The 24,586-nt window shown below is 42.9% G+C and overlaps 1 protein-coding gene across 1 annotated transcript in view; it reads left to right on the top strand.

Annotated features, from left to right (window-relative positions):
• The window catches only part of exoc6b (exocyst complex component 6B), a 123,881-nt gene that overhangs the window by 81,201 nt on the left and 18,094 nt on the right, over positions 1-24,586 (top strand). The window contains exons 19-20 of the mRNA XM_080450699.1: positions 7,066-7,207; positions 11,764-11,837. Coding sequence (XP_080306825.1) covers positions 7,066-7,207; positions 11,764-11,837 — 216 coding nt within the window. The remainder of the gene's footprint in view (positions 1-7,065; positions 7,208-11,763; positions 11,838-24,586) is intronic.

Below are 24,586 nucleotides of genomic sequence, written 5' to 3'. Positions count from 1 at the left end.
GGATGGCAGCAGACCACCTCAAAAAGTGGAAAAGTGACATTCGAGATGAGCTGTACAAGAACCACAAATCGTGTTTATTGGAGTATTTGATGTTCATGTTTCATTGTCGCTCCCCACTGGTAAATAACCTGCCATTGTTAATACGTCCAACTGTTACTGTTGACTGGATGTGACTGTTTGGAATATGAATGTGTATATATCAGTGTGTTTGACCGCACGCGCACACACACACACACACACACGCACACACGCACACACACAGATGAAGTGAACAGGAGAACGTTTGTATCAACACATCACCACTCATATTAACATTGTAATGACACAAGCGTGGCCGTGTAAATAGTGTGTGTATGTGTGTGCACGTGCGCACATATTTGACTGTGATTCATATTTTTTTCTTTCCCCTTCACTGTCATATTCTCTCTCTCTCTCTCTTTCTCTCTCTCTCTGTTTCCTTCCCCCCCCCCCCCCGGCCCTCCCTCACTCCCTCCATCTTGCTCCAGGCTAATTGTTGCCAGTTGTCTGTGTTGAGCTCTAAGACAATGCCACTGCTGTCGGACAGACCACCTCTGTGTGTGTGTGTGTGTGTGTGTGTGTCTGTGTGTGGCGGATGTAATTGTGTATTTCATCTGGGTGTGTTCATGTATGAATGTATGAGTGTTAGGTATGTGTGCTTCTGTATACGGCACAATTGTGTGTGTGTGTGTGTGAGAGAGAGAGAGAGAGCGCGTGCACGTGCGTGTCAGTCCAGACTTAGGACATGTAAATAGAATTAGCCCATTTCACGCTCAATCTCCCTCTCTGGTAATTGACCCCTGGGGTTATTTGGTGTATGTGCGCGCGTGTGTGTGGGTGTCAGGGGTCAACATCGTATTGAGGGATATCCGGCCAGCGGAGGGTGTGTGTTCCTTCGATATATGTGTTTGCACGTGTGTGAGCACCTTGTGTGTGTGTGTGTGTGTAACTTGAGTTCCCTTTGAAGGTGGGCCTGTCTTGTGAATGAACCATGGCCCTGCGCTGTTTCCTGGGTTAACATGTGAACAACTTCCTGGGAGCTGAATGGTTTTCTGCTGTCAAGAAGAAAGCTTCAGTTCTCCAACAGTTTATCACAAAATACAATGATATACAGGAAGCAATTAAACCGATTTTTAGAATTGTGTGTGTGTGTGTGTGTGTGTGTGTGTGTGTGTGTGTGTGTGTGTGTGTGTGTGTGTGTGTGTGTGTGTGTGTGTGTGTGTGTGTGTGTGTGTGTGTGTGTGTGTGTGTGTGTGTGTGTGTGTGTGTGTGTGTGTGTGTGTGTGTGTGATTAATGAAGGTAATTAAATATGCAGAGTGAGAGCGGAAGGTCTGGTGTTTATTGTTAAATCATTTTAAGGTGTGGAATGTGTGTGTGTGCACGAGAGTTATTATGTGTGATTATTTGTGTGTGTGTGTGCACACACACGTGCGTGCGTGACCCTAACCCTTATGAGGAGATTGTTCAGGCGTGCCAGTCATTTTTATGGCTAAGAAAGCTTTTTAGAGCAAATTTTTACAATTAGTAAAATATTCAGGTCAGGGTTAAGGGTTATGCTGAATTCACACCAGCATTGAGGTTATTGCGAGTCCGTATTGTGAGAAAACGGCGATGGTTCAACGGCGTTGTCAATCAATGCGTTTCACGGCTGCACCAAGGGGCGGAGCTTGTAAGAGCACAGCGGCAATAGAGAACCAAAGTCTGACATGACTGACCGCTAAAGGGCGCTATATCCCCCTGGGTTATATGCAATTTTTTTCCGTGGCAAGGACCCCCAAATTGATACTCATCAGACCCACGGACCCCCATTTGAAATGATATGCCAGGGAGCCCCAAAAGAGACAATTTTTAAGGCTATAGCAGTGATTCCGAAACATTTTAATTTCAAGGAACCTAATTTGATATGCATTGATTAGGCCATGGATCCCATGCATTTGATGGCATTTTGATCTCTCGGACCCCAATATACACTGTAAAATCTATGTTAATTTAGCTCTTTGAGAGTGGACAAATGGAACCAAAATGACCCATAGGGTCCATTTGGTTCCATTTGTACACTCTCAGAGTTACAGAGCCGTAGGGTCCATTTGGTTCCATGACTATCAATCATTTGACTGGGGCCCCCCTGTATTCTCCAAAACACAGACGTTATCAAATGCAACTCAATATCATAAACTACACGGAGTCACATGACGGAATCGGTGGGCTGATTTGTTTTAGGAACACAGTTCTTATATGATGATGCGATGCTAAGATGACACTATAGTGTTTCCAATAGAAAGAATACCTCAGTGACCCAGGGGATAACGGAGTGATGTCAGGAATTTATACTCTATATGTTGAGAAAAGTTAACCACTTAAGACCCAAGATCCATTAACATCCGTTTCTTTAAAAAAAAAAGGATTTAGAAGACATTTGTAAAATCCCCAGAAGCAAAGATTTGAGATACAAATGTTCGCTTTAAAAATATATATATTAAAAGATTTGCAAAACAAAATCCACGGTTTTTCCAAAAAAAAGTGCAGATCTACAAGCTTGTAGTGCGGTACTTGGTGCCTTGTACTGCTTGTATATCTGCCTGTATATCTGCCTGTATATCTGCCTGTATATCTGCCTGTATATCTGCCTGTATATCTGCTATTTTTGAATAGCCAAAGTATAAAATCATGGTTATAGCTCAAATCTAAAATGAGACTGATGTGTTCCCGGATTGAATAGGTTAACCCTTTAAGACCTGAGGCGATTCTTTAAAAAAATCAAAATCCTAACAGTTTAAAAAAAAATCAAAAAAATCATTTTTTTAAAATTTTTATAAATAGCAGATCTACAAGCTGATAGCGCGGCACTCTGTGCCGCGCTATGAGCTTGTAGATCTGCTATTTTTGAATAGTCCAAAGAACAGTTCCAGGTCCAGGTCTTAATGGGTTAAACCCTATATACTTTGTTGATGCGAGTCCCTTTCAGTTTGGGGGTCCTTGATATGAAAATGTTTGAAAACCTGAATGAACTATATGAATAGTTTAATATGATATATTTTCACAGACCCATTTTTTGGATGGTTTATTTGTCACACTCCAGGTGAGTTAGGGTTAAGGGTTATGGTTTGGGTTAAAAATGAGAGAAAAAAAAAGAGGTTTTGATGTGCCCATGGGGATATAAATGCAACCATGTGTGTGTGTGCATGTGTTTGTTTATCCAATATTCCACTAAAACATCAAAGCATCGGCAAAATTGATCTCGACAATCTGTCCAACACAACACTAGCTTTCTTTCCTTCCTTTGGTTTGTTTTTCTCTTTGTTTTTCTTTCTTTCTTCCCATCTGACGGAATATCCCCCACTTTTTTCTTCTTCTTTCTACCTCTTTCACCATCTTTTCTCCCTTCCTCTCTTAATTCTGCTGGAATGCAGACAGTCATTGAGGTCAAGATCGCACACGCACGCACGCACGCGCACACACACACACACACACACACACACACACACACACACACACACACACACACACACACACACACACACACACACACACACACACACACACACACACACACACACACACAGAATGTTAATCACCTGGAAATAGGTGGTCTCCGGTCTGACACACCACACACATACGTGCACATACACACACATACACACACACACACACACACACACACCAGAGCACCTGCTGTGGTTTGTAAATTAATGTGTTGTCAAGGACTTCCTCATCGGCTGCCTTTATTCTTCTAAAGTGTGCGTGTGTGTGTGTGCGCGCGCACCTGATTGAGACAATGCACTTGAAGTCGCCTTGATTATCATTGATTGCCAAATGTGTTTTTGAACATGTGTGTTCAGGGGCCAAAGAGTCAAGGTGTGTGTATGCGTGCGTGTGTGTGCGCGCACACGTGTGTCTGTGTGTGTCCATACCTCACTGGTAAGGCGTAACATTGGGTCTCCTCTCTGTTGTGGCGGCCATGATGGATGGATCCAGAGAATGGAGGAGACAGGGGGGAGAGAGGGAGAGAAGGAGAGGGAGAGAGAGAGAGAAGAAAGAGGTGATGGAAGAGAGGAGGGAAGGGGGGATGTTGGACGGAGGAGGAGAAGAAGGCAGACTTAACTGTAAGAGGTTGGAGGAAGAGGAGAGATGGAAGATATGTTCTGTTTTTCATTTGAGGTGGCTCTCTCTCTCTCTCTCTATGACGGCTGATGAACTTTGATAGTTTAATGGAGGGGATATTATTGTATTTTAATTTGAGGTTGTTCTTCTCTATTTTTCTGTTTTTTTACCAGTTTTGGTGTATTCTATGATGTGGGCTTTTGAGGGCTTCTTTCCTCAGTGATTTGCAAGAGTAGTTTTGTTCTATTTAATTTTCTTATAGACCAGTGTTGGTATAATTCCATAATTTGTGGCGTTTGACTCTTTCTCAGTGGTTCAAGTCAATTTATTTTCAATATAGTTGCGGTCAGGCAGAAACCTCTTATCTCCACATTTAAACTTTTTATGTTTTTCTTTAAACTAATTCCAGAGTTACGTACAGTCAGTACGTACAACACAAAAGTAGCAAAAATAGCAGATCTCCAAGCTCAAAACGCTATGTGACGCACGGTTTGAGCTCCGAGATTTTTTGCCATTTTTGTATTTGAATCCTGAAAACTAACTTGTTTTCAACGTATGAGGTTTCCACCCAACAACAACAATATGGAGCATTGTGATAGTTCTAGGCAGGTTCAGGCAGGCACGGAAGTCAAGCCGGGCACACAAACAAACACACACACACACACACACACACACACACACACACACACACACACACACACACACACACACACACAGACCCTTCAATCAGAAACGGCCATGACCCTAATGGCGCCATCTTACGTGGTCTATTTAACCCATTAAGACCGGAAACACATCTGTGTCATTTTAAGATTTCTTTGGCTATTCAAAAATAGCACATCTCTATGACCTTGTAGATCTGCTATATTTTGAAAAATCGTGAAAAATGGGTGCATATCTTTGAATATATATATATTTTTAAGTGAACATTTGTAACTCAAATCTTTGCTTCTGCAGGGGTCCCTGGAACAAAATATTTTGAGATGGGGGTCCGCAGCCAAACAAATATCTAAAATCGGTTTCTAAATCCTAACAGTATGTTGCTATATCAGTGGTGCTCCAACTTTTCCATGTCAAGGAAAATTATATTTACCGCGGACCCCCTTCTCTAAATATGTTGTTCCAGGGACCCCCAGAAGCACAGATCGGAGTTAAAAATGATCGCTTTAATTAAAATATATTCAAAGATTTGCACACATTTGTGAGCTATGAGCTTGTATCTCTGCAATTTTTTTAATGGCCAAAGAAATCCAAAATGACACAAGATGCTTTCCCTGTCTAAATGGATTAAGCAGACCAACGATGATATCACTGCTTCCCCCAAATTACAGCTTGTCAGTGATGAAAGCCCCTCCACCTCCCCAGCCTCCTCCTATAGCATTTAGCTTGTCACTGTGTCAACCTGTCATTCAGTGTGGGTTCATATCTTGTATCATGTTATTTTCATTTCTACATGGCCACAGTACATAGCTATACCTTATTGCACATCATTTATATGCCTCATTGTTCATTTTACATTGTTGCCGTTTGGCAGAAACCTTTTATCTTTTTTATGATTTATTTTCGTAAATAAATGCCCTACTTCGCCATACTATATAGTGTCACACAAAAACAATGTGACGTGTTTTGAGTTTGTTGATCAGCTATTTGTGCTACTTCTGAATTAGAATTTTGAAAAGGAACAGTTTTGGACATAATATGAGGTTTTTACCTGACAGCGACGATATACCTGTATATCTGCTATTTTTGAATAAAAGTGGTTTAAATTATTGTGATGCTATATGAACACATTTTGCTGGGGACCCCCTGGACCCCCCCCAAGGACCCCTGGGGCTCCCCGGACCCCACTTAAAGAACCAATGCTATAGAGTGTTTGTTCAGTAACAGGAGTCTTCATGTCTCTTCTGCTCTTTAGTAAACAAAAACTGCATTTTCAGGTCAGGATGGATATACTGTACATTTTATCCAATCAGGAGAGAGAACTCACACACGATGAACAAGTGAAATTGAAAGCGATGATGACACAAAGAAATGAGCAGACAAAATTGGAACTGGAACATTATAAATAGTGAGGCTGTTACAGTAAATGGGTACTCTCGCCTGATCGGCTGAAATTTGGCAACGCCACCCGCACATTTGGCTACTGTTAAGAATATGGATGGATGCTGGGGTATAAGTGGTTAAAGGTAGCTCTCCACCAAACAGATTACTACAGATTACTACAGACTGGCAGCCGAATGAAGTCGGGAGATCAGTCTGTTGGAAGGTGTGAGAAAAAAGTAGCTGGATGCACCTGAGAGCCGACACATCAGACAGACGGCTACTATGGTGCTAAAAATAGCCAATGGCTTGATGGGACTCCCTCTTTCTTTGGTGTTTCGCCCAGGTGGGCGTGGCTTCAAGGTTAGGTTAAGGTGGTTCCCAATCAGTGGGTCGGTAGTACCGACTCGGTACCCATTTGTGAGTCGCGGACCCATTTTGTATGGGTCACGACTCGCAAGTAAATATCTTTTTTTTTTTTACTTTACTCTTATTTAAAAAAATATATAGAGAGATATTTCAAAAGATTTTCAATTTATTTTTGTATTTTTTTTGTCGCATCGCAACGCATTGTGAGCTTGTAGATCGGCTATTTTCACTAGTTTGGGTCTCGGGAAGACATCAAATTAAATTAAGGGTTACGGTTAGGCATATAACCATGCCCACCTGGGCGAAACACCAAAGTCCCATGGCTTGATGGCTTTTTCAACGACAAGCTCGCTAATTCCCTACAACTTGCGTCCTGGCGCGTAAACCGCCGCCCATTCAACAGCAGATTTTAGGCAACAGACGCTTTCGAACACTTACCGCCGCCGACACCAGTGCGGTGGAGACCTACCTTAATGGTCTCTCTCTCTCTCTGTCTGTCTGTCTCTCTGTCTCTCTCTCTCTGTGTTGTCTCTCAGGGGAAGGTAGCTCAGACGGCGTGCATGTCTGCATGTAAACACATCTCCACCTCTCTGCTCCAGCTGATGTTGGACCCTGAGGTCAGACAGATCTCCATCGGAGCTCTGCAGCAAGTCAACACAGACGTGCGGGAGTGTGAGAGTGAGTCTCACACACACACACACACACACACACACACACAAATTGATTGATTGATTGATTTTTTGTGCCTTTATTATTGATAGGACAGTAGGCTGACAGGAAATGGGGAGAGAGATGGGGAGTGACAAGCAGCAAAGGCCGTCGGGATCGGGACTCGAACCCTAATCCTAAATCCTGAGTTGTATTTAGTTGCTTGTGGGCGACCTGCACCGAAAATAACCGATCTACAAGCTCACAAAACATCGCACTGTGACACGTTGTGAACGTGTAGATCTGCTATTGTCAGAGCGGCGCGCAACTAAATCTATCTATCAAATCTGTGTCTTGTGTGTTCTGATGATGAATTGAATACATGGGATCACAATGGAAACACACCCTCAAGGCTTTTCTTTTTGTGTTATCCTTTTACCTTTGCTTGTGTAATTGTACTTGCTGTACTGTTTGCAATTTGTTGATAAAGTATGCAATCAATCAATCAATCAATCAATCAAACCATAACTACAACCCTAAGCCCTATACCTAACCTCTATACTGTATGTATATGCCTAATCATAATGCTAACCCCACCCTGAATCTTTTCAGAATCGTAACTCTAAAAATATGTTTGAACTATACAGGGTTCCCACAGTAAAATGTCCTTGAAATATTTTAAAATTGGAAGACATTTTTTTCCAGGCCTGGAAAAGGTTGGGAATTAATCCAATGTTTTTGAAAATGTTTGGATGTTTTTTCGCTAACATTACGTGAAATATATACATGGTACAATGTAGTGTCTACAAGCTAACAACACGTTGCTACATGTGATACGACGTTAGCTTCTGTAGATCTGTTATTTTTGTCACGTGACACCTTCGCTCGACTATGCATTGATAGCACACTGGTGTAAGAGCCTCATGATTTCATCATATGATTGCTATAGGCCTGGAAATGGGGTAACATACTTTGGGAAAGTTATGAAAATTCATTGTTAACACATTGACTGCCAGGAATGAATGAATGAATTCATCCGCCACCGCCAGTGTTTTTACTAATCTTCCGAGACCCACATAATGTTTTTTTTTGTTTAATGTTTACATCTGTAAACAACAGATGTCTGGGGGGGGGGGGATGTCTCCTCTATCATCTGGAAAAGAAACATTGTAACCGCGATCTTTAGTTCTTTAGTTATCTGCAGTTGAATATAGCTTGTTTTCACCAAAAACTCAATCTGGGAAAATAAATCAGAGATAAATGTATTTTTTATAAATCTGATAACGTTAGACCGGACGGGCTGGAATTTGATCAGATCACGTGATTTCTGGGTGTATTCTTCTTCGGGAGTCCCAGGATCAGTCACAGGTTGCGGAAGAGCGCCCTCTATCGTAATCACTGAAAACACCAAATGACTTCAATGGCAGTCAATGTGTTAAAAAGTGTGGGAACCCTGACTATAACATTTATCTTGTGAGGACCAGGAAAGTTGTCCTCTTTCTCAAATTCGACCATATTTGTGAGGACATATGACCCTCACCAGTATAGTAATAGACGCGTGTGCGCGCACACACACACACACACACACACACACACACACACACACACACACACACACACACACACACACACACACACACACACACACACACACACACACATGCAAGTGAGTACCCTTGGAATAAACATCAATGCACATGGATTCAACTTTGAATTACCCTTGTTTATTTTTTTTCCATAACCCATAAATCATTCCCTGACATGACAGCCCGTCCCCCAAAAACCACGCAATTAACTAAATGTTCTGCAATCTTGAATGGCTTTAATAATTAACAACATATTAACATGACTGTAAAACAACAAGCCATTATTATTTTATTTTCAAGTACGTGAACTTTCATCATGACAATGTTGACTTTACTATAATGTTTCTCATGAACGGATGGTCATAACGCAGACAAGAAGGTTTGGCTTTCAAAAGTGTTGCATAATTGTTTGCGGTGCAGTTTACCAGTGGAGCCACAGGGGGCGCTCTGAAACAGAAAACTACAGAGCCATGGCAGCTCTGTCTGTTAAGTGATTCCTCTCCTCTCCTCTCCTCTCCCTTACCCCTCGTCATCATGTTCTGAGGTACCCCATGTACCGGCTCAAACCAACAGTCAATAGCAACAGCAAAATAAGAAGTTAGTCGGCAGAGGAGATTTTTCATGGGCGTAACCCAACCACTGTCACAAATGCAGGTTACTCACAAATAGTCGTTTGTTGACTAGAGCAGTGCTTCTTAAACTTTTTCATGTCAAGGACCCCCAAATTGATATAGATTTGCCCGCGGACCCCCCATCTGAAAATATTTTATGCCCCAGAAGAGAAGATTTGAGTTAAAAATATTGAAACATTTCAAAAATAGCAGATCTACAAGCTCACAGTGCGGCACAAAGTGACTATATATATATAATATATATATATATATATATATATATATATATATATATATATATATATATATATATATATATATATATATATATATATATATATATATATATAACCTTTTTATTATCATATAATAATTAATTATGATTCATTATTATATTATTCAAATCGTAGTGTTTTGGCAATCATTTGGGGAACCACTTGGCAGTATCCTCACCGCCCACCAGTGGGCCCCGAGCCCACAAGTTGAGAACCACTATTCTAGGGAGGGGGCGGAGTGTGTGGCATGTAAGTAGCAGACCCATAGAGAGAGAGAGAGAGAGAGAGAGTGAGTTCCATCACGCTTTGATCTCGCCGCAAAGCGGGCTGCTATGGGCTGTAGTTCCAAACGTTGGAAGATAGACAGAGCATTTCCGCATTCCATTCTTACAATGGGAGTCTATGCTAGTGTCGTCACTCTCATACTAGATCAAGCTGGGAAGTAGTACTAAGTAAGTAGCCCTGGGAACCCACGGTTGGTGGGCCACGTGGTCCATAGGGTCAGGAGCCTGTCTCCTGTTTACCTAGCGTGAGGCGGCTTGATGTACAAGTACTGTACACCCCCTGAACATGACACTAGTATGTCACATGATGTACAGGCCACACCCCCTGAACATGACACTAGTATGTCACATGATGTACAGGCCACACCCCCTGAACATGACACTAGTATGTCACATGATGTACAGGCCACACCCCCTGAACATGACACTAGTATGTCACATGATGTACAGGCCACACCCCCTGAACATGACACTAGTATGTCACATGATGTACAGGCCACACCCCCTGAACATGACATTTATGTCACATGATGTACAGGCCACACCCCCTGAAGAGGGCGGAGAGAGGGATGCATTATGGGTGGAGAGAAGGAGGGGCGGAGCGATGATGGGAACGAGTGAATGAAATAGTGCAGGGCGTCGTTGGCACGGCGATCCAAGATCAGAGTCACACAGCGGGCTTACGCTGTGTGTGTGTGTGTGTGTGTGTGTGTGTGTGTGTGTGTGTGTGTGTGTGTGTGTGTGTGTGTGTGTGTGTGTGTGTGTGTGTGTGTGTGTGTGTGTGTGTGTGTGTGTGTGTGTGTGTGTGTGTGTGTGTGTGTGTGTGTGCGTTAATCCTTGAATATAAGGGTGTGTGTGTGACATGATGTACACTGACATGCATGCAGTGCAATGAAGGGTTACAGAGTTAAATGTTTGGAGAGAAAAGATGAATGGAGAGAGAAAGAGAGGGATGGGAACGCACAGCCATGAAATGAAAGAAAGGGGTTAAAGGAAGGAAGGAAGCAAGGAAGGAAAGGATAGAATGTAGTGATTAGATAAAAGACAGGAAGTACATTAAAGCAGTGAGAGGTAGAGGTAAGACGGGAGGGAGACAGAGAATGAATGAATGAAGGACAGAACAACAGAAAAGAGAGACGGAGGAGGAGAGATGAATGGTGAAAATGTTAAAGAAAAGAAGACCTGGAATGGGACATGAAAAGAGTTAAACATGAGAGGGAGGGATGGAGAGAAGAGGTGTCAAAGGGGCGCGCCACGGGAGAGAAGAGAGGGATGAGAAAGAGAGAGAAGGGAGGGATTAAGAACTAAAGCGTTTAGAGGAAGAAAGAATGGATAAAAAGGGCAGAAGTTATCAGGTAAGAGTTGGAGGGACACTGTCTGAGTCTGAGTGTGTGTGTGTGTGTGTGTGTGTGTGTGTGTGTGTGTGTGTGTGTGTGTGTGTGTGTGTGTGTGTGTGTGTCTCGGGGGTCACTGGAGATGGCAGGCGTATAATCGCTGTTGTGGTGTGCCGCGACACACACACACACACACACACACACACACACACACACACACACACACACACACACACACTCAAAACAAGACCCAGTGACATGACTCTGACACCCCTGCCCTCCCCCCCTCCTCCTCTCCCCCCTCCCCTCCCTCCCTCTGTCGTGCAGTCATTCGTCTGTCAATCTATCCTGATGCATAGCGAATCCACCCATTCCTTTCATTTATCCCCCTCTCTTCTTTTCTCTCTCTCCCTCTCTCTCTCCCTGTGTGTGTGTGTGTGTGTGTGTTTGTGACTGTGTGTGTGTGTGTGTGTGTGTGTGGTGTATTTTCCCACAGATTTTGCCAGAGCTGGTCCAGTCAGAGGCTTCCAGGGAGACACACTGCTGCTGGCCTTCAGCGACTTGAGACAAGTAAGCCTTTGTCTCCTCTCCTCTCTTTCTCTCTCCTCTCCTCTCCTCCCTTCTCCTCTCTTCTCTCCTCTCCTCTCCTCCTCTCTTCTCCCTCCTCCTCCTCTCCTCTTCTCTCCTCTCTTCTCATTCTCCCGCCGTCTCTCCATTCTAGCCAATTCACCCCTCCTGTGTCTGTTTTTTTTTGTTTGTTTTCGTGTTGTTTTGTTCCCTGACATTTGTTGACCCCCTTTCACTCTCTCTCTCTCTCTCTCACACACACACACACTCACACTCACACTCACACTCACACGCACAGTGCTCTGCTTCTCTGGTTGGTATTTTAAAGGTGTGTGTGTTTGAGAGAGAGAGTGTGTGCGTTAACCCTCCTTTCATTGTTCTTCATGGAGATAAAACAAGTCCTTCATCACATCCATTCCTCATCTTCCTCTCATCTTGCGTCTTTAATTGATATGCGACGTCGTTCTGTTCAGCAGTTTAACCCAAAGTGTCCTCAAAACATCACACACCCCTGGTACCTACGAATAAGAAAGAAAAACCGGTGCGCTTCCTCTGGAGGCCTTCTTAGTTTAGGCAGTGGGGTGCTCAGCTATGTACAAAACTCAAATCAAAACCACCAAATCAAAGGCGACACTCCAAAATAAATACTGCAAGACAGTGGCTCAGATGTAGTTTCTCATTGTATTGCGAGAACGCTTGTACCCTGGTACCTACATCAGTGATTCTCAAACGATTTTGTGCCAAGGACCCCCAGAAGAGAAGATTTGTGTGAAAATATTCAAAATTATTAAAAAAAAATCACAATACTTTCCAAAAAAAAAAAAAGTTTAAAAATAGCAGATTGTAGATCTGCTATTTTCGAATTGCCAACGTATAAATGGATAAAGTGGTTCAAATGATTTGGATGCTGTATTAACACATTTTGCCGGGGACCCCCCCAAGGACCCCTGGGGGTCTGAGAACCAATGACCTACATTACCGGTACATTCTCATTCATATACTGTCAGCAGAACAGTGTTCAGCCAAAAATCCACACGCACCGCGGAAACGGAGACATCGGGATGAACAAAATATAGTGTTATAATAAGAAATAATAAGTTGGTTATATTATAACCAACTTTTTATTATAGAGCATTTAACAAATTGACAAATTGGTTTATATGTTGGAAATATCAATCAAAAAACAATGTGTGTACAATAAAATCATACATTTTGAAAAGTCCCTTCGACAAAAGCAAGCAATACAAGAGTAATTAATTGATTATTGTATTGTATTAATTCATATTGCTCCATAATGTATTCTAAATAAATGACGGAGCAATGACATGAGATTAACAACAGAAACCAACTGTCCTTAGACCCTCAATCGGACAAGGAAAACCTCCCATGGAAAAAAAAAAAACCTTTGACAGGGGAAAAAAAGATATAAGAACCATAGGAATGCTCTCAAAAGAGGGGGGACCCCCTTCCTGGGCGGACAGGCGAGCAATAGGTGCCAAGTGGGCAATACCCAAATGTAAACAAACAAAGAATAAGACAGTTAGAATACTATCATCCGGCACACTGATGCATGTATACAAAGAGAGTGCAGTAAGAAACAAAACATTAAGCGAATAAAACAATTAACATCTATTTTAAAGGCCTTTCAATACAACTACCTTTATGTTAAGACTGCAATTGAATTATCATCTTATTTAAACAGATTAGGTTCATTTGTTAACTTAGTATTATGGGTTCAATTCACAGATTGTTATCTCAATAGTATATTGTTTAGACTGACGCTATTGAAGGACGTGATTTAATCCATTAAGACCATGAACGCATCTTGTGTCATTTTAGGATTTCTTTGGCTATTAAAAAATAGCAGATATACAAGCTCATAGCGTGCCACCGAGTGCCGCGCTATGAGCTTGTAGATCAGCTATGTTTTGGGAAAAAAATAAAGAAAATGTGTGCAAATCTTTAAATATATATATATATATATATATATATATATATATATACATACACATTTTAACTCAAATCTTTGCTTCTGGGTGTCCCTGGAACAAACTATTTTGAGATGGGCGGTCCGCGGACAAATACATATCATTTCGGTGGTCCTTGAAATGAAAAAAGTTTGAGAGCCTCTGATATTATAGCAACATAAGTTTAAAAAAAGAAAAAACTGTTAGGATTTAGAAGACATTTGTAGAAACCCCAGAAGCAAAGATTTGAGTTAATAATGTTTGCTTTCAAAAAATATATAATCAAACATTTGCACACAAAAAAAACACGATTTAAGAAAAAATAAGCAAGCTTGTCGAGTGCCGCACTATGAGCTTGTATATCTGCTATTTTCGAATAGCCAAAGTATAAAATAATGGTTAATGGGCTAAAAGAGAAGGAGTCTGAGCCTCCTCAGGCAGGTCATTACAGAGTCGAGGATCCCTGACAGCACAGGCACGGTTACCCTTTGTCTTCATTCTGGACTCCTTTGCTGAAGGACCTCAGGCTGCACACAGGCTCCTAAGGGGTTAATAGAGCTGGATCGTACACAAGAACACAGTAATAAGTGCACAAATCCGAAGTTCGATCAATGTGCTACTGCAACATTCAAAAGCACTTACTGAACGGCCCATTACAAACGTTCTTAACGTAATCAGAAACAAACAGCTGTCTGATTCTGTTCCAATACTGTATAAATATGATTTGTATTGGAAATGTACATGGAATGTGACCTCACTGTGTTCACAGGTTTGTTTAGTAGTGTTTATAGGAGTTCAAGGAGATTGAAAACATATTGCAAACATATTGCAATGAATTGAGATTTGAACCGTGCATTTGTGTCATGGGATTAGGGCTGAAGTCTAACATGAAATCGGTTTGGGCTCGACATGAAACGTATTGTAATTGAATGGGATTTGATCCTGCTGTGTTTATGAGTTTGTCTCGTAATGGTTAGGCTTGAAGTTTAGCCTGTTTTAATTAAATGGGATTTTGTGTGTGTGTGTGTGTGTGTGTGTGTGTGTGTGTGTGTGTGTGTGTGTGAGTGTGTGTGTGTGTGTGTGTGTGTGTGAGAGTGTGAGTGTGAGTGTGAGTGTGAGTGTGTGTGTGTGTGTGTGTGTGTGTGTGTGTGTGTGTGTGTGTGTGTGTGTGTGTGTGTGTGTGTGTGTGTGTGAGAGAGAGAGAGATATGGTTTTAGGGTCAGAGTATAATGTATTGAACTTAATGTATAAGGAAATGGGATTTGATCTAGGGCTCAATGTTATATCTGGGATATTTTGATATTGTAATATTGTGATAGTGTTTTTTTTCCCCTGGTTTTAGTCACTTAAAATATTCAAAAACAGTGAAAATAGCATATCTAACAAGCTCAAAACACCTCACATTGCAACGTGTAGATTTGCTAGTTTCACTATTTTTTGAAAATCAATTCTTTTTTAAATGAATTTTGATATTATCGTCTCAATATCAAGTTATTTGGTCAAAAGTATCGTCATATGTGTTTTTGTCCATATCGCCCAGCCCTCATTTGACCTGTGTTTTTGTCTTCTACTGGGTTCATGTCATATTTGGGGTTGAAGTTTAGAGCCCGATTCATACTTTGGGTTTACAGTTACGTGCCGGTTAGGGTCGTGCCGTGACGTCTTGTGAGCTTGTAAATTGGTTATTTTCGGTGCGAGACCCAATGTACAACAAAGAGTGAATCCGGCTATTCTGTTGTAGAGTAAAGTATTTAACCCATTCAATCCGGGAACGCGCCACTATCATTTGCTTGTTCTTTGACTATTCAACAATAGCAGATCTACAAGCTCATTGCCTGCAGATCTGCTATCTTTGAAAAATCGTGACAATGTGTGCAAATCTTTGAATATATATGTGTTAAAGCAAACGTTTGTTAAATATTTTGCTCCAGGGATCTGATTTGAGTTACACATGTTCGCATTAAAAAGTATGTATTCAATGATTTGCACTCAATTTCACGATTTATTTCAAAAATAGCAGATCTGCAGGCTCATATGAGCTTGTAGATTTTTGAATAGCCAAAGAAATCTAAATCGAAATAAAATGAGTTTTGATCTCACCGTGTACATGGGTGTATGTCATTCGGGGTTATAGGGTTGAAATGTAAAGGCTGATTTACACTTGGTTGTGCGCTGGTGCCTGGCACCGAAAAATAGCGGATACTGTACCGCTTGTAGATCGACTATTTTCGGTGTGCAAAACACCAGCGCGCTATAAAATGTAAATCAGGCGTAACGTATTGTAATGAAATGGGGGTTTGATCTAAAGTGCGTTTTATGGGTTTTATGTCATCTGGGGTTAGTGCTGAAGTGTAACGTATTGTAACGGAACGGGGTTTGATCTGACTGTTGATGGGGTTTCGACTCGTCCTGGGAAAGTCCCGAAACGGGACGAGAGACAAAAGAGACAGAACTGTGTTGGCCCGTTAGACTCTGTTCTGTTCAGTTCTGGACAGGAGGCTGGGAATGGGGCGGGCGGGGTGCGTGTTTGTGTGTGTGTGTGTGTGTGTGTGTGTGTGTGTGTGCTGGGCATTGTGGAGTTGGTGCAACAGGGCGGAAATTGTGTATGCGCGTGTGAGGATGTGAATATGGGAAAATGAGCGGAGACATTTTGTGTGTGCGTGTGTGTGTGTGTGTGTGCGCACAAGCGTACTGTCATTGTTGAGTGTGAATCTTAGTGGAAGATGTGTGTGTTCGCCATCCACATTCCTGTTGAGTGTGTGAAACGGAGGGACGAGTTGTGTGTGTGCGCGCGCGCTTGTGTTTGTGTGTGTGTGTGTGTGTGTGTGTGTGTGTGTGTGTCTGTCCATCACGGTTGTTACTGAATATGTGAAACAGGGCGGAGAGTGAGGGGAGTTGTGTGTGGTGTGTGTGTGTGCGTGTGTGCATGCTCATGTGTTTGTGATTATCGTTTGTTAAACGTGTGCGTGTATCGGTATTTGCATCTCTGTTTCCGTGCTTGCGCGCACACACACACACGTGCGTGCGTGTGTGCGTGCGTGTGTGTGTGTGTGTGTGTGTGTGTGTGGTGACAGCACATGACTGATGTCCCGGCAGGACGGAGCAGCAGACGATGAATGAGCTGACAGACAGAGACGGATGGGCCTTTATCCCTCCGTCACAATCCCTCCTTTCTCTCCTCCCTCTCCTCTCTTTCTGCGCCTGTCCGGATGATGCAGTACCTCTTGTTCTCCTCAGAGGAGGAGGAGGAGGAGGAGAGGAAGAGAGAGAGAGAGAGAGGGGGAGAGAGAGAGAGAGAAAAGAGAAGGGGAAAAATTGCATTCATCCCACATCAATGTTTACTTCAACTCCTCTCCTCTCTTCCTGTCCTCATCTTCTCTCCTCAACTCTCTCTCTCTCTCTTCCTCTCCTCTCCTCTCCTCCTCTCATGTCCTCTCCTCTTTTTCTTCCCTTCTTCCTCTCCTCCATCCCCCAAACTACTTCATCTTCTTCCTCTCTCATCTCTCTCTTCCCTCCCGCCATTCTCTCTCCCCTCTCCTCTTCTCCTTTTTATCTTGTATTACTCCTATTACTCCCTTTCCCTCTCTCTCCTCTCCACTTGTTCTTTCCTCTTCTTTCAGTTGCTGATCAGAATCAGTTTAACCCATTAAGACCAGGAACGCATCTGTGTCATTTTAAGATTTATTTGGCATTTTTAACTCCGATCTGTGCTTCTGGGGGTCCCTGCTGGAAACAACATATTTTGAGATGGGGGTCCGCGGCCAAATATATGTCATTTTGGGGGTCCTTGACATGGAAATGTTGGAAAACCACTGATGTAGCAACATACTGAACAACATACCCCCAGAAGCAAAGATTTGAGTTCAAACGTTCGCTTTAAACAAAATGTTCAAGATTTTTCAAATAGCCAAAGAAATCTACAATGACACAAATGCGTTCCCGGAATGAATGGGTTAAATCAGTCAACCCCCCCCCCCCCCTCTCTCTCTCTCTGAGTCACATCTTTGGCCTTTTCTCTTTACTCTTTTTTTCTGCTCTTTCTTCTTCTGGCCTCTGTTCTCTCTTATCCATTGTTTATATAATTCTTATCATATCAAAAGACCCCTCCCTCCCCCAAAGTCCAAAGTTCACTCATTCATAATTTATTTTGCGTACACGTCTGCGTGCGTTTGTCGTTGTTGTTAGAGAGTGCAACAATTCCGTGCCCGCCCGCAGTGCGTTGCCTGTCAGTCGGTGTGTGTGTGTGGTGTGTGACCTACCGGTGAATGGCCGATAAATCACACTGACGGGTCGTTTGTCGCCTGGTCAGATCTGCGTGTTCTGGAACCTTCTAAGGTCCTGGGACCGAGCCCGCACAGGAGTTCCCCAGGACACACACACACACACATACTCTCACACACACACACACACACACACACACACACTCGCATGCACGCACGCACTCACACACACACAGACACACATATACTCGCACGCACACACGCATGCACGCACGCGCGCGCGCGCACGCGCACACACACACACACACACACACAGACTGACACACAGTGCAGGCGGGCACAAAATTGTTGTACACTCTGACAACGACGACACACACACACAAACACACACACACGTGCGTGTGTGCGCGCTATTAACGCTTGTTTTCTCCTGACTTTGTACATACTCATAACCTGAGCCGTGTTTACATGCACACAGCGTCCAGTCGCAGCACTGCTGAACTCACCATTCGCTCCCAGTCTCCCCAGTATTCCCATTTCCAGTGCTTACTGGGGGGTGGGGGGGGGGGATATCCTGTCTATTATGTGCTCCCCCCCAACAAATAAACACATTTATTCAGCCTGGCTTTGTTCTCCTGCTAGCTTAGTGATGTCATTAGCACAACAGAAGGCTGTCGGTTCCTCGGGTGACTGACAATGTTCTTGATTGTTTTGTCAATTAACTCCAATTGAACCGTCAACCGTTAGCAGTCAAGAAAGAGGTGCCACAGTGATTTAGTTTGTCGGTGTAAACATTCACCTTATAATGGTACACACGGTCACCCATTTGGAAACACGCCTATAAGTTAAAGGTGGCGTAAGTCAGTGGTTCTCCAACTTGTCCGTGTCAAGGACCCCCGAATTGATATGTATTTGGCCATGGACCCCCATCAGAAAATATTGTGCGCCTGAAAATGGATTTTGCGTTTACTATAGAGCTGGAGAGACAGGGAGACTCTTTACTGAACGAACACTCTATAGTAATGTTAACTATCAGAATATACAGCTTTAACAAACAAAAGAAAGAAAACAGAATTATTGCTTACAGCGCATTTAACAAATAAATCTCAATATTGGGCAAAATTGTTTACTTTTGATTAAGAGTTTACATTGTTTGGTCACAAAATCACATAAAGGTGTTTATTTGACCATATTGGCTTTAATCTGGGTACACGTTGAAATCCTCAGTGTTCATTTATCTATTTGTAACACTATGAGTGTAGAATTGTAAGCAAGTGGACCCGTTTGTACACCCTGTGTTGAATTAACTGAGGATTTTACTCTGTGTGAGTGACGCCTTTAAATTAACAACTAAATCTCAAGATTGGGCAAAAATCCAGCTATCTCTTAATCAGTTTTTGTTTATTTTAGATTAAGAGTTTACAGGGATTGGGACGGAAATCAGATGAAAGGTGTTTACAAGTCTGCATTTAAACACTCTCGACATACTTCAGTATTCCTGGATAATAACAGAATTTAAAGACATTGATAGGATTATTCCATTTGAACATTTTAAGTTTATTAACACATCGGGTGCCGAACACGGTCTGAACCGTGTTTGGTGTCTCTTAGTATTTTTCATTTTTTTCCACACGGGAGGGGCTGGAGTAGCTCTGGGATCACCCGTGGTGATTCTGAGAAGGATAGGCCAGATGGATCATCGTGTAAAAAAACATGGCTCCCATCCGCTTCCGTTCTATTTCCTTCTCTAAAACCCCTATAACTCCGAAACTTTTGACTCATTTTGTATGCACGATCGCTCCGCCATTGTTACTCGCGTGAGAGATGTTATCGTTCCAGGCGTTAGCCAGGACCATCGGGTAAAATGGAGGCATGCTTTTTTTCACATGAAATGCACGTCGTGGAGTCTACAGCTTAAACAGCGCTGCGCAGCTCAACGGTGAGATTTCGGCACCGAACGTAATCTGTTATTATAAAATGCTGGCACCCGATGTGTTAAAAGGAAAAATTTATGTTTTTTTTAAAAGGATGTTTTTTGTTAATGTGATTCACATGTGATTAAAATATGTGAAATTGACCCAAACCTCACTGTTCATGGCTTGAGAAAAGGTTGTTTTACTCAAAGGCTTAAGTGATAGTTTTTGGTTAAAACCATTTTTTTTTTTGGTAAAAAGGCTATATTATAATAGTAATCATTCCTAGTGTTTGCTCAGTAACAAGAGTCTCCCTGTCTCTCCAGCTAATCAGAAATTGCATTGTCAGGTCAGGATACCAATGTTATCCAATCAAGAGAGAGAACTCAAACAGGATACAAATTGACAGTTATTAGCCCGAGGACCCCCATTTCAAAAGATATGCCAGGGACCCCCATAAAAGAAGATTTTTACGGCTCTAGCAGTGATTCTCAACCATTTTAATTTCAAGGACCATCAGTTTGACATGCATTAGGCTACGGACCCCCATTTAATGGCATTTATATCTCTGGGACCCCAATTTATATTGTAAAATCAATGTTAATTTAACTCTGAGAGTGTACAAATGGAACCAAATGGACCCGTGTTCCATTTGTACACTCTCAGAGTTACAGACCCATAAGGGTCAATTTGGTTCCTAACTATCATTTATCTGGCGACCCCCTGGAACTCCCTCAACCAATACTTTAAGCCCCTGGGTAAAAGAAGCAACCTTTTCTCCAGTGGTGAAAAGGTGAAGTTTTGGGTCCAGTTGCCTCAGCAGGAGGCTTCTAGACACAAAGCATACCAGCTGAGGTTTAAAGTAGCTCGCTCTCTCCACTGTTTCCCCCACTTTTCTCTTTTTAACCACCTCCCCCCACCCAAAAAAAAAGTGTGGTGGGCTCATGGTTGATTCTTTAAATATGTAAGCAGCTTATCTCTGCTGTCAACACATATCTACTGTTCTCTGTACTGTAAAACACAGGGAGGAGAGGTGAGCGTAGAGTTACACCAGTGTGTGTGTGTGTGTGTGTGTGTGTGTGTGTGTGTGTCTGTTTCGGAGTGCGAGACTGTGTGTGTGTGTGTGCGCGTGTGTCTCCATGAACGCATACAAGTGTGTATTTGATAAAGGGCGAGTGTGTGTGCGTGCGTGGTCTCTTGGCTACCCCCTGTTCTTCAGATCATATCACTTTTCCTATATTTAGAACAGTCTGTGGTTAGTGCGAACCTTTGGCTGGCCCCTGGGCTCTCTGTATGCACACGCGCGTGTGTGTGTGTGTGTGTGTGTGTGTGTGTGTGTGTGTGCGCGCACGCACGTTGCGGCGTGGCGTGCCCCCAGAATAGCGTTTGCAACAGTAGAGTTTCACTCATCCTTTTCTTCTCGCGTTCACACGCCAGGCATGCATTCTTCCACCTTCAGTGTGTCTCCTGTGTGTCTCTTTGGGTTGCGCTCTGTGTGTGTGTGTGTGTGCGTGCTATCAGTGATGGGTCTTTTGTAACCATTCTTTTGGTTAACCACAAAAAAAAAAGAAGTGAAATTCCATCCATCTATCTCTCTTTCTCTCTGTTTGGATTCTTGGGCCTTTCATCCTCCCCCGCTCTCTTTCTCAGCATCAAGTTTATAAAACATCCTCTCCTATTCTCCTCTCCTATACTCTAGTCTCCTACTCTCTTCTCCTCCTCTCATCTCTCCTCTTCTCTCTTCCGTCCACTCTCCTTTCTCCTCTGTTTTCTCTCCTCTCATCTTCTGGTATTTTATCAGACTTTTTCATCAATACAACTTTAGCTTCAGCTCGCTCACTCTCTCTCTCCTTCAGCTCCCCCCTGCCTCCTTATATCTCTTCTCCTCTGCTCCCATCTCTCTTTCTCTTTTTCCCTTCCTCCATCTTCTCCTCCTGTCACTCCCTCCTTCTCTCTTTCTTGATAGATAGATAGATGGATAGGCAAGGCAAGGCAGTTTTAGGCAAGTGTTTGTATAGCACATTTCAACAACAAGGCAATTCAATGTGCTTTGCACAGAATATCAAGCAAAGGAAACACAATTTTACAATAAAAATAACAGATACAGACAGACAGACAGACAGACAGATAGTATTACTGTTGTTGGCTGTCTTGTGGAGCATGCCACACCAACATTTCACTGCTTGTATACCTGTATGAGTGAGTGACAAATAAAGTCTTTGCTTAACCACTTGAATGCCTATTCTGGGGGGGGGTGGACATTCGCCAAAAAACAGCAGATTTACAGCTCAAAACCTTGTAACAGTTGCAACTCAAGTCCGTTTCACTAAGACTAGAGAAATGGTCGTGGCAGGAATTATAAGTATACCTTACATCAGTATGGCTTGTAAGAGCATATTTCCACAAAGGGTAGAGTGAAGTGAATCGATGTATTTATTTAACAAAAGTCGAGAGCTCTCCGAGACTGCCTCGTGCAAATGCAGCAGTAAATAGACCTGCATAGTGACAGATGTCCTCTTAGTAAAGGCTCATTATCATTATATAATAAGCTATAATCAAGGACAAAAAAAGTGTAGTATTATCATATCTGACATGACAGGTTTAAGTGGTTGATGGCCACCGGCACAAAGGACTGACCGAGTCGCTCAGTCTTGTTCCAGGGAGGAGATGATGATGATGGTCTTCAGCCTCAACCCAGAGGGAGGTGGGAGGGATAGCTTCCATCTTCCATCTTGTCCTTTCATCATCATCATTCTCTCTTTTCATCTGTCCCTTGCCGCAACCCGCGAGTGTGCGCGCGTGCGCGCACACACACACACACACAGCAGAAGTCAGATTGAGGGCAGACAGTTCCTGTGTGTGTGTGTGTGTGTGTGTGTGTCTGTGTGTGTGTGTGTGTGTGTGTGTGCGTGCGTGCGTGCGTGCGTGCGTGGCAGGGTAACAGCCAGGCTATGGGATGTGTTGGGGCCCAGAGAGAGAGAGAGAGGATCTGCTACTGTCACATTCCCAGGGATTGTGTGTGTTTATGCTCTTCTCTACCTGCATAACAGAGGACCTGGGCTTCGTTGCACAAATAGGACCTGGAAATACATTTGGGGAAATGCATCAGGTCCTCACTATTGAAAACTTGGTTAAAAAAGGTTAAAAGGATGCCTAGTAATGCCTGGTTGGGATCCTTTAGGATTGTAACCGTTACGGTTTGTTAACAATTCCCTCTTAACGGTCCGAGATTTCTATATTTAAAAACATATATCTATACAATTAGGGGGGTTCCAAATGGACCCTTACAGTTCTGTAACTCTGAGAGTGTACAAATGGACCCGTATTTGTCTAATTTGTCCAAACGTAAAATGATGCGAGTGTCAACTTTCATACGCTACCCCTGTAGGCTGGAGCTAGAATTTAAATGATTTGTGTGCGTATGTGTGACAGTTGGAGTTCATAGAATGGGGCTGTTGGCAACTTGTGTGTGTGTGTGTGTGTGTGTGATTGGTCTCCTTTACATCAGGTTTTGTACTACACCATGTCAGCAACTGGTTTGACCTTGACTAGACACACACACACAGACATATGAGGAAAGAGACAAGAGGCGAATGGAGATGAACATGATGAAATCGGGGGAGGAAGGAAGAGATAAATGAAAAAAAAAAAAACAGAAAGATTAGATTAGACAAGAGGGAAAGATGGAGAAATTGAGGACAAAGGTTGAAACACCAATTCTGTAGGGTGTAAAGGAAAAGTGACGAATAGTCTGACTAGGTACTGTTGGCAGGGAGTAATAAGTAATAATAAGTAATATTACTTTTCAAAAGAGTAATAAACAACTTTACGTAATAAACGAGTAATGAATTACTTTTCTGAGTAACGGGCTGAGGGATAAAAGAAAAGGGGGATGAAGGAGGAATAGATGGGGGAAAGATTGAGAGAAAGAGCGAAGTGTAAATGAGAGATGGAGAGAGTGAAAGGGGGAACGAGCGGGGAAACGGAGAGAGAGAGAAATAGAGGATGAGTGACAGGACGGCGAAAGGAAGCGTGGACGGCCATGACGGCAATGAAAGGATGAAGAGCGAGGAGGAGGAGGAGGAGGAGAGGGAGAAAGACATGACGTGAATGTTTTTTTGGACGGAGGAGGGGAGAGTGGGAAAAAAGCGAGGGATAGAGAGTGAAAGAGTGCAGTCAGGTGAAAGTGATGCAGAGACTGGAAGGCACATACAGGGTGGTCTCTCTCTCTCTCTCTCACTCTCTCATCTTCGCTCTTCCCCCTCTCTCTTGCTCTATTTCTCATTCTCTCATGATGCTCTCTCCCTCCTCTCTGCTTCTCTCGCATTCTCTCTCTCCCCATCGCCCCCCCCTCTCTCTCTCTCTCTCTCTCTCTCTCTCTCTCTCTCTCTCTCTCTGACGCTCTCTCTCTCTCCCTTCATCTCTCTGACTCTCTGTTACACTCTTTCTTTACACTCTTTCTTTCCCGTCCATCTCCATGTTCCCCTTTCTTTTCATCTTCCCCCTCCATATCTCTCTCTCTCTCTCTCTCTCTCTCTCTCTCTCTCTCTCTCTCTCTCTCTCTCTCTCTCTCTCCCCCCCCCCCTCTCGCCGGGGGTCTGACACTTGCCTCTAGCTGTTTGACCGTTCACAGAAGGGGGGATGAATAGACA

This window comes from Gymnoscopelus braueri, assembly GCF_963280865.1.
Source record: "Gymnoscopelus braueri genome assembly, chromosome: 15".
Classification (NCBI taxonomy): Eukaryota; Metazoa; Chordata; class Actinopteri; order Myctophiformes; family Myctophidae; genus Gymnoscopelus; species Gymnoscopelus braueri.
This window is presented reverse-complemented; position numbering and strand designations above follow the sequence as displayed.